The 10,670-nt window shown below is 53.6% G+C and overlaps 1 protein-coding gene across 1 annotated transcript; it reads left to right on the forward strand.

Moving 5' to 3' along the window:
- The first annotated feature begins 59 nt into the window (after positions 1-59).
- On the forward strand, positions 60-10,381 carry SSRP1 (structure specific recognition protein 1). Its single transcript, XM_084894845.1, has 17 exons — positions 60-216; positions 738-876; positions 1,285-1,470; positions 2,323-2,428; positions 2,702-2,892; positions 2,994-3,224; positions 3,363-3,466; positions 3,560-3,688; positions 3,936-4,157; positions 4,808-4,880; positions 5,289-5,427; positions 5,549-5,594; positions 7,715-7,844; positions 8,263-8,433; positions 8,632-8,720; positions 9,467-9,653; positions 9,898-10,381. Exons 2-17 carry the CDS (start codon positions 823-825, stop codon positions 9,967-9,969), a joined length of 2,130 nt encoding a protein of 709 aa, XP_084750971.1. The 5' UTR covers positions 60-216; positions 738-822; the 3' UTR covers positions 9,970-10,381.
- Positions 10,382-10,670: the final 289 nt, after the last annotated feature.

A 10,670-nucleotide genomic window follows, 5' to 3' on the forward strand; every position in this document is an offset into this window, starting at 1 on the left:
CCGACGCTCTCTACGCGATCTACGCCTCTCTAGCCGGCCCGTCCTCTCTATGGTCCGGAGTCAGCTTCCGGTGGCGGGACGCTGGGCGGCGCACGCGGGAAAAGCTTCCCCAGGGTACCCCCCGCCACCCCGCGCCCCCGCCCCCTCCCCCCGCGTCCCTCTGCGCGCCCACCGCCCGCACCGGGGCCGCCGCGAGGCCTGCAGCAGCCCGAGGAGGTGGGTGTTCGCCGTCCCCCGTGCCCCAGGAGGGTTGATTCCTGCTCCCCCCCCCCGCGGAACACTCCAGATGGGCCGTTCCGCGTTCGAATCCGCGGGCGGCGGGCGAACCCACTTTGTGGGGAGGCGGGGGAACCGGGTCTGGGGCCGCGATCCGGTGGGAACGCATGCAGTTGCTGGGAGGGAGTGTGTGTGTGTGGGGGGGACCCTGCATCCTGAGCTGGGTTTGGGCGCGGGCGGAGTGCGGACTCCGGCTGGCCCTGGGGTACCGCTGCTCGTTGCCATGGCGCCCGGTGGAGCGCCCTGTCCAGTTGGGGTGTAAGTGCTACTCCGGGCCCTAGTTCTCTGATCGGGGCTAGGTCTGGCCTCTTCGAGGTCTGCGGAGCCCACACCGGAAGGCTCCCAGGCAGGGAAGAGCCTCGACATCGCCGCAGGCACAGCCATGGGTTGCCACCTGGCCCCATCCGTGGGCAGAGTGAGGTGTTGGCTTTCCTGCTCAGATGTCTCCCTCTTGAATTCAGATTTCCAACCTGCTGAGTGAGGATCTGCACACCTACCCAGGGTTTGGGGCCCAGCTGCCGGTGGAGGCCAAAAGGGGCAGCTAGCATGGCGGAAACACTGGAGTTCAACGACATCTACCAGGAGGTGAAAGGCTCCATGGTAAGAAGGGCTTGCACTTTTGATAGAGGTGGGGAAGTGGAAGCGGAAGCGGAAGCGGGAGCGGAGCAGACTTTCTGCCGGTTCGAAAGAGCTTGCTTGGATCGTGTGGCTACTTTGGAAAAGGAGTCAGGTGTCATGTACTTGGTGTTGCCCCAACAAAAGCTGACAGTGAGAAAGTGCATGAGTTACAGGGGGTCTCGGAGTTTGAAGGGACCACGCCTGCTGTTCAATGCAGAATCCTGAAAGTGAGGACCTGCAAGGGCTCTGGATGCCCGAGCCAGGATTAGAACCCGGGCTTCCTGGCTCTTTGTCCCTTTGGTGCTGGCCCCCGCCACGTCAGCTGTTGCCTCTGGATTGATAACTGGCCAGCCTAGAATGATGCATTTGGACCCATTTTTTTTCCAACAGAATGATGGTCGGCTGAGGTTGAGCCGCCAGGGCATCATCTTCAAGAACAGTAAGACGGGCAAAGTGGACAACATCCAGGCCGGGGAGCTGACGGAAGGCATCTGGCGCCGGGTGGCTCTGGGCCACGGACTGAAACTGCTCACCAAGAACGGCCACGTCTACAAGTATGACGGCTTCCGAGAATCGGTGAGGTGTCCTCTGGCCACAGACCCCCCCCTCTTATGGTGCCATCTTGTTTCATTTTTAATCTTCTAGAGCACATGTGTCAAACACAAGGCCCGCGGGCCAAATCCAGCTCACCAGGCCTTGCAATGTGGCCCGCACCGCGCTGTCATCACTGCACTCCGCTGTCAGTTTATGACATTGTCAGTTTATGACTGTTCAGTAAACCATTCGGCCCGCAATTTAGGCTGGATTTTAGATTTTGGCCCCTTCTCTGATTGAGTTCGACACCCCTATTCTAGAGAGAGTTGGGTCTCCTTCCCGTGGTAGCCACGCAGTTGCTGGTTTGAGTTCCCTAGAGCAGGGCCGTTGAGGCCACCACGCAATTAGTGTTCAGCTTTGGGTGTCAGAGTCTAGAGTGTCTTTGTGCCTTGACTTCCAGAGGATTTTCTGCCATTTTTTGTTTTTGTTTTTTTGTTTTTTTTGTTCTTGTTTCTGCTTGTTGCCTTTATCCAGCTGCGGAGTCTTAGTTTGATGCGTTAGTTCAAGTTTTGTTTTTCCACTTTGAACTGCCTGAGTCGAAGACTTTACTTCATTTTCATGTTCACTTTCATTAAAGCGATATCTGCACTGAGATAGCCCTGTGAGGCCCATAACCACGAGCTGTCAGTTCCTTACTCTACTCTTCCCCTCCCAGAGATCCAGTCCCCAGAAACAACCTCTTACAGTGTTTTATAGCTGAGATTCTAAGTCAGCATGGATTTCTGATAAAAGGTATATTGGGGCAATTTCTCAGAAACAGATAATTCCAGAATGTTCACGCTTGTGTTGAAACCATCAGTGTTACTGGGATTGTTCTCTCCGCTCCCCCCACAGGAATTTGAGAAACTCTCTGATTTCTTCAAAACTCACTATCGCCTTGAGCTAATGGAGAAGGACCTCTGTGTGAAGGGCTGGAACTGGGGAACGGTGAAGTTTGGTGGTGAGTCCTGGGCCAGGTTGAGGATTGGGGAGAAGGCAGGATGAAGGGTGGCAGCCATTAACTTGTTTCACTCTTTCTGTCACTGTCTCTGATTTCCTCTCAGTTTGTATAATAAATCATCGTGTATTTTTATCAAGGACCCCACTGTGCCCGGTCTTGTGGGTACCGTGAGAGCAGAGTAGCCCTGTCCTCAGGGAACTTGTGTCTGGCGGGAACGTGGTTTGTGCAGACTCGAGGGGGAGGAGCTGTGGCTTGACAGCCCTTCCCCCACAGGGCAGCTGCTTTCCTTTGACATTGGCGACCAGCCAGTCTTCGAGATACCCCTCAGCAACGTGTCCCAGTGCACCACAGGCAAGAACGAGGTGACGCTGGAGTTCCACCAGAACGACGACGCAGAGGTCTCGCTCATGGAGGTGCGCTTCTACGTGCCCCCCACCCAAGAGGATGGCGTGGACCCAGTTGAGGTAAGGCCTCCCCTGGTCCCCTCGGGGGCAGATGGTGCCGAGCAGGCCTGGCCGGCCCGGGAACAGGACCTGCTGCTCCATTACCAGCGTGTGCTTTCCAGGCCTTCGCCCAGAACGTGCTGTCGAAGGCGGACGTGATCCAGGCCACGGGAGACGCCATCTGTATCTTCCGGGAGCTGCAGTGTCTGACGCCCCGAGGACGGTATGACATTAGGATCTACCCCACCTTTCTGCATCTGCACGGCAAGACCTTCGACTACAAGATCCCCTACACCACGGTGCTGCGCCTCTTCCTGCTGCCCCACAAGGACCAGCGCCAGATGTTCTTTGTGGTGAGCAGAAATCCCTGGGAGTGGATTGGCCGGGTTTGTGCCCGGGTCTGGCACATGGACTTCCCTGGGGCTTAGTTCATCAGCAAGTTCTCATGGTGCTTCGACTGGTGCTGAGCCTTGTTGGCTCTTCCTTACCAGATCAGCCTGGATCCCCCCATCAAGCAAGGCCAGACCCGTTACCACTTCCTGATCCTCCTTTTCTCCAAGGATGAGGACATCTCCTTGACTCTCAACATGAATGAGTGAGTGCTCCTTCATGCCTGCCCCTGTCCGCAGGAGATGGGTGCGCCTTAGGAGGCAGCTGTGCTCGTGATCTCACCTTCCCCTGTTTGCAGGGAGGAGGTAGAGAAGCGCTTTGAGGGGCGGCTCACCAAGAACATGTCGGGATCCCTCTATGAGATGGTCAGCCGGGTCATGAAGGCACTGGTGAACCGCAAGATCACAGTTCCGGGCAACTTCCAAGGGTGAGCATGCAGGCCCCGGGTCCTGGGCTGCCGGGAGGGCTGTGCCAGGTCTCCTGGGTAAGCCCCTCCTGGGATGGGAGTGCAAGTTCTCAGAGGCCTGGTTGGGCTGTATCTTTATGGTGTCAGTCGCCTCCATTAGAGCAGCTTTGTGAGGGCCTGAGCAGATGCACTCCCGAGAGATGTACTCTGTGGCTCTGTTTAACCTGCTGCCTCAGGCTCTGACGGGGCCCCCTGTGCCCTCCGCCAGGCACTCCGGGGCCCAGTGCATCACCTGCTCCTACAAGGCGAGCTCAGGGCTGCTGTACCCGCTGGAGCGGGGCTTCATCTACGTCCACAAGCCACCGGTGCACATCCGCTTCGATGAGATCTCCTTCGTCAACTTTGCCCGTGGCACCACCACCACACGCTCCTTTGACTTTGAAATTGAGACCAAGCAGGGCACTCAGTATACCTTCAGCAGCATTGAGAGGTGAGAGCCCCTGCCAGTCACTTCCTGGGTGTCCTGGTCCTTACCCAGCCTTGACGGGGACCCCCCTGTTGGCCGTGACTCGTCCCTGACTTCATGCCTTTTCTTTTGCTTCCCTGGGATTTGGTTCTCCTTGAAGTGCTCAGCCTTTAGAAGCCTTTGCATTGGTTTTGTGTCTTTTTTTTCTGTTCTTAACAATATCGTTTCCCATATTACTAAAGCTCTTGTTCAGTACTAGCCCTCTCCTCCTCCACTCCCCTCATGATGGAAATGCTATCTTTCCCTTTCCTGGAATGAGTTCGGTGTCCGAGAACACAGCAGCTAATGTTTATCGAGTGCTTGCTGTTTCACACTTAATCCTCATAACAACGGTGAAGTATGAGATATAGACCAGTCAGAAGCTGACACTCTTCCCCTGGCATGCCTCCCCACCTTTTCTTTCTCAGCACTCTGGAGAGCTGTACTGGTTCCTCTTTCAAGACTAGTGTCAGACTCTTTCCTCTGTCCTCTGAGGGTCTCTGAGCTGTTGGGTTGGATAGCATGGTCAAGCGCTCCAGGCCCCACAGTCTGTCCCGGCCCCTGGTGTCCGAACAGCGTGTAGTCCTCCTTTCGTTGGCCCTGCCTGTCTGGTAACTGTGCATCTCCCCCCACAGGGAGGAGTACGGGAAGCTGTTCGATTTTGTCAACGCAAAAAAACTCAACATCAAAAACCGAGGATTGAAAGAGGTACCGCTGTGTGTGGAAAGGCTGAGCCTCTCCCGTCCTCTCTGTGGTGGGGAAAGGGGAAGGGATTCTTCCAGCTTTTTTTCACTCTCCCTTCTCTTCTTACCCTTATAGAAGAAAGAGGTGCGTGTGACCCTTCCCCCTCCTGATGCAGGTTTCCTCGCATGACCTTAGACTGGTTTCTGCCGCCCCCAGGAGCCCCCAGTGGGGCTGGGAGAGGGAGGAGCTTGGACTAACCCAGTTGGCAGGAATTTCTCGGGGCTCAGGCCCTGCACGCTGGCTGTGTGTGGACAATTCAGCCCCAGCTGGGGCTGTTGCTCTGATCTTACAGGCATGGGGGCGTGCTCTTGAGTGTGCAGGGCATCTGGCACCTGGGCGAGTGGCCCTTACTCCCACCTCTTCCCTGCCTAGGGCATGAACCCCAGCTACGATGACTATGCCGACTCTGATGAAGATCAGCACGATGCCTACTTGGAGCGGATGAAGGAGGAGGGCAAGATCCGGGAGGAGAATGCTAATGACAGCAGCGATGACTCGGGAGAAGAAACGGGTGGGCTAGCCTTGGCGGTGCCGGGCGTGGGCTGTCAGACTCTTCCAGCCAGAGCGGGTCCCTGGGTCAGGGGAGGGGATTTCCATGGGGCAACACTGACGAACCCTGTGTTCCTTTTCAGATGAGTCTTTCAACCCAGGTGAAGAGGAGGAGGACGTGGCAGAGGAGTGAGTTTTGGGTCCACCTCCTGGGGGTGGCTTGTGAGCTGAAAGGGACCAGAGGTTTCTGGCCGTTTCTTTCGTCCTCCCATAAGTTACTGATCCAGGGTAGAAAATGACCTTCGATGAGGTGATAGATGGAGATGATGCTTTGAAAATGGTCAAGTGTAGCCCTAGCTGGTTTGGCTCAGTGGATAGAGTGAAAGGTCCCGGGTTCAATTTCAGTTAAGGGCATATGCCTGGATTGTGGGCTCGATCCCAAGTCGGGGGTGTGCAGAAGGCAGCTGATCAATGATTCTCTCTTCTCATTGATGTTTCTCTCTCTCCCTCTCCCTCTCTGAAATCAACAAATATATATATATATATTAAAAAAAAAAGAAGAAGAAAGGAAAATTGTAAGGTGGAAATGCAAGGCACGTTGTGAAGCCAGAACAGTGTGTGGGAGAGGCTGTGCTGAGACTCAGCCAGTGCTCCCACTTAGGAGCCAGGAGTCCTCAGGTCATTGAATCTCAGCTTTTCCACCTGTGAAATGGCAGTAATGCCCTCATATTGATCAAGGCTTTTGATTGCCAGTGTCAGAAATATGTTACAAACCAACGGTAGCATGAAAGGGGATTTTGTGAGTTCTTGCAAATGAAGAGGCTGTGGGAGAAGATTGGCTTCAGGCACCTGGACCAAGTTGCTCAGAAGCTGTGGGAAATGTGTTTTAATCCTCAGGTTTTTTTTTGTTTTTTTTAAAAATATATATTATTGATTTTGTACAGAGAGGAAGGGAGAGAGATAGAGAGTTAGAAACATCGATGAGAGAGTCATCGATCAGCTGCCTCTTGCACACCCCCTACTGGGGATATGCCCGCAACCAAGGTACATGCCCTTGACCGGAATCGAACCCGGGACCTTTCAGTCCCCAAGCCGACGCTCTATCCATTGAGCCAAACCGGTTTCGGCTAATCCTCAGTTTTTGATGTTAAGTTTTTTTGCATTGACAAAAAATAGGGATTTCCATATTTTTATTGATTTCAGAGAGGAAGGGAGGGAGAGAGTAATATCAATGATGAGAAAGAATCATTGATCAGCTGCCTCCTGCATGCCCTTTATTGGGGGTCGAGCCCACAACCCAGGCATGTGCCCTTGATTGGAATCGAACCTGTGACCCTTCAGTCTGCGGGCCAGTGCTCTATCCAGTGAGCCAAACCAGCTGGAGCTGATTTCCTTATTTTAGATAGGGTTGTTTGCCCCGGGCAGTGCCAAGTGACCCTCAGAAGCTCTGGGCAGGCTTAGTCCAACTGCCTTCACGCCTGGAGTACCCCTGCTCTGAGGCAGCCGTGAACAGGGTGGTTATGTGGCCCTTCTGACCCTGAGTTATGAGCATGTGCTCTGACGGGCCAGAAGTAGGCCATGCACCCACCCTTAGTGCCTGCGGTTGGGTGAGCCTGCCCTGAATGGCGGCACAGTGGTTCCCAACAGAAAATGGGGACCCTTAATCCAGAAGAGTTGGAATGAATATTGGGGAGAAATAGAAAAGAAAGTCTATAGGAGCCCACTACCCGTGCCTGCCACATGCTTGTTCATGGTGAGTCACTGAGAAAAGGCTCGTGAAAACGCCGTGAAAACTTCAGCCCTATGCAAGCAGAGGTGGTTCTCTCTTCTGCAGCGTTCTGTGTGTATCGGATAGGACTGCTAATTACAAGGGAATGTACAGGGTTAGGTCGGAGCTGATTTCCCCCACTTTTTCTAGTAATTATCTCTTCACTAGAAAGACTACAGGGTCAAAGGAAGTGGTGAAGTGGACTGGGGGCATGCTGATGAGACAGAATTCCTGTCCTCGGGAGCTTGGGGACGGAGTGGGACTTGGGTTAGGCTGTGACCAAGGAGAGCAGCTGAAGCCCATGTGCTTTCCTTTGATTGAGTCACCAGATAGATAGCCCGTGGCTGTGGCTGGGCCTGGAGAGGTGGTGGTGGAAGCCACCTCGGCGGAGGGGAGGGAGCAGAGTTGGAGATGGTGGTGGAGGCTGTGTGGTCCTCCCATACTCCTTCCTCAGCAGGTGTCTCTGCACTTACATTCTTCCTGATCTGGGGCCACGGGGGTCCGTCTTCTCTCCGAGTCCCAGCCCCACTCTCCTTGGCAGGTTTGACAGCAACGCCTCTGCCAGCTCCTCCAGTAACGAAGGCGACAGTGACCGGGATGAGAAGAAAAGGAAGCAGCTTAAAAAGGCCAAGATGGCCAAGGATCGCAAGAGCCGCAAGAAGCCTATGGAGGTGCGGCCTCTCTCCCGAACGGGAGGGTGCTGGGTGGCCGCTCTCTGATTTGTCACCACAAGGGGGGCCTGTCCATTAGTTCTCCGGGGGCTGCTTTTTGTAGCCCGTGATTTCGGCCTCGAGGAGTATCTTGGAAATGTTCCTCTCTGGTCCTTAACATAATTAGCTTCTGGGATATCTGGATAGGAAACAGGCTTTCCTTGTTCCAGGAGACCAAAGGAAGGGGCCCCCAGTGAGCTGGGCCCTGGGGTGCAGAGGGGAGACATGGTCCCCGTCCTTAGGGAGCTCTCAGTGTAGTGTGATGCTGTTTAGTCCTTTCTCCATTTTGTCCCCAGGTAGGTGACCCACGTAATATTTTGGGGGGAATGTAGGGGGTCTGTGGGATATAGGTGACTGAAGGCATTGGGTGGTTATGCAGGTGAAGAAGGGCAAAGACCCCAATGCCCCCAAGAGGCCCATGTCTGCCTACATGCTGTGGCTCAATGCCAGCCGAGAGAAGATCAAGTCCGACCATCCCGGCATCAGTATCACTGATCTGTCCAAGAAGGCGGGCGAGATCTGGAAGGCAATGTCCAAAGAGAAGAAAGAGGTGAGTAGCCGCAGAGATGAGGGGTGGTGAATCTTGTAATTGAGAGAGGGGGTAGGGGCTATTGGCAGAACTTTTTTCTATAAGGGTTCTGCCTGCATCAGGGAAGGAATCTCATTCTCTGTTCTCTCTCTGCCCCCCTCCCACGGTGTGTGTGTGTGTGTGTGTGTGTGTGTGTGTTTGTGTGTTTGTTTGTGTCAGGAGTGGGATCGCAAAGCTGAGGATGCCAGGAGGGAATATGAAAAAGCCATGAAAGAATATGATGGGGGCAGGGGTGAGTCTTCTAAGAGGTGAGTGTTGGGAACAGAATGGCCCAGTAACTGCTTTTTTTGGCAAATATTTTTGCAGGTCCAAGTTGAGAATTAGGGTGTTAAAGGGAATAGAGATGCCTCTGACTGCACTATGGCAGTGCTTCTCAAATTTGGGTAGGCAGTTGCCCAAGTATGGGTAATGTGCTAGGGAATTCCTCATCACTGGATGAATATGGCCCATTTTCCTAGAGGGTCAATTTTCTATGAAGGTATGGGACATTTAAATACATGTTATTATAGACATCATTCATGTGAATTAGCTTTTTAAAAAAATATATATTGATTTTTTACAGAGAGAAAGGGAGAGGGATAGAGAGTTAGAAACATCGATGAGAGAGAATCATCGACCAGCTGCCTCTTGAGCACCCCCCACTGGGGATGTGCCCGCAACCAAGGTACATGCCCTTGACTGGAATCGAACCTGGGACCTTCCAGTCCGCAGGCCGACGCTCTATCCACTGAGCCAAATCTGTTTCAGCCATGTGAATTAGTTTTTAAAGATAAAAGCAAGAGCTGTCAAATCAGTATAAATAAGTTTTGCCTGCATCCAGGTTATGACCCCTAAGTCTTCTGCCCGAGTCCCTGGGCACTCGGGGCTCACATGGCTGGCTGCTGACGATTATAGTGCAGTATGGCTGGGACCTAGAGGGGCCCTGTGAAAGCTGGGGGGAGGTTTGGCCTCGATAAGCCTGAAGACCCAGCCCCTTACCCTCTTGCTAATGTAGGGACAAGTCAAAGAAGAAGAAGAAAGTAAAGGTAAAGATGGAAAAGAAGTCAACACCCTCTAGGAGCTCATCATCCAAGTCATCATCAAGGCCGCTCAGTGAGAGCTTCAAGAGCAAAGAGTTTGTGTCCAGTGATGAGAGCTCTTCAGGAGAGAACAAGGGCAAAAAGAAGAGAAGGCGGAGTGAGGTGCGGCGGCAGTTTGGGGGCGGAGAGCCCGCCAGAGCGATGGGCATCTGAGTTTGGGGTGGGAGGTGGCAGATGTTTCTGGGCTGAGGTTTGTGGCTGGTCCACAGGAGGAATTCTGGGGTTCTGAAGGCTGGTGTTGGGGTTTAGGGATGGGGATAAGGAATGGGGGCCCTTCACCACTGAAAAGTGCTAGGAGGGCTACTGGGATTCTGCCTTTGCCCTTAAGAGACATTTGGTTTTCTAGGACTCCGAAGAAGAGGAACTAGCCAGCACTCCCCCCAGCTCAGAAGACTCTGCGTCCGGATCTGATGAGTAGAGAGGAGGAAAATTCTCTCTCCTTGGGCTTGTCCTGTCACCACTCCAGCCTCCTAAACCACGTTTTTGTACCAGTTTCTCATATGAAATGTAGCCTGCGCCATCAGAACAAGCTCTCTGATGCACTTCACTGGGACAGCGGGAGGTGTCTTACTCCCCTGTTGCTTCTCAAGGATGGCTCTTCATAGTTTGGGGAGAGATTGGGTGGGAGGCAGGGCAGTGCTGGGTTCAAACCCATGTCCTCCTTTCCCGATCTTAGGGATATAGCTGCTTGTCCTGTTCAAGTTGCTGCCACAGGGGTCATGTGAGGTCAGGCCTGTAGCTCCTACCTGGGGCCTATTTCTACTTTTATTTTGTATTTCTGGTCTGTGAAAAAAAAATCATTTAATAAAGGGAACTGACTTTGGAAACCATGTCCCTGTGCCTTCTCTGTAGCCCTGTTGTATTGCTCTCACTGTTGTTTACCACACCGCTCTGACTGGGCAGGGCCCTGCTGGCCAGCCGGGAATCAGGTCTTCAGGTACATCCTGTTCTGTTCCCGGCTGGACAAGCATTGGTTTTCACCCGCTTCTGCCGGGATGGGCCACCGGAGAGTCTAGAAATGAGAGCTGATCTGATTAGGAAGCCTCTCTCACAGTTCCACTCCATTAGCCACGCTGAGGGGAGGCGGCTCCTGGCTCCATCCTTAATCACCTAGGAGGC

This window comes from Pipistrellus hanaki, assembly GCF_964339955.1.
Source record: "Pipistrellus hanaki genome assembly, chromosome: 9".
NCBI classification, from domain to species: Eukaryota; Metazoa; Chordata; class Mammalia; order Chiroptera; family Vespertilionidae; genus Pipistrellus; species Pipistrellus hanaki.

What these genes read in the sequence shown, in the direction of transcription:
- SSRP1 (XM_084894845.1), top strand. Translation starts at nt 823, where the DNA reads ATGGCGGAAACACTGGAGTTCAACGACATCTACCAGGAGGTGAAAGGC. An exon ending in GAGGAGGACGTGGCAGAGGA is followed by an intron (nt 5,595 to 7,714) that starts GTGAGTTTTGGG and finishes TCTCCTTGGCAG; the next exon opens with GTTTGACAGCAACGCCTCTG. An exon ending in AGAAGAGAAGGCGGAGTGAG is followed by an intron (nt 9,654 to 9,897) that starts GTGCGGCGGCAG and finishes TTGGTTTTCTAG; the next exon opens with GACTCCGAAGAAGAGGAACT.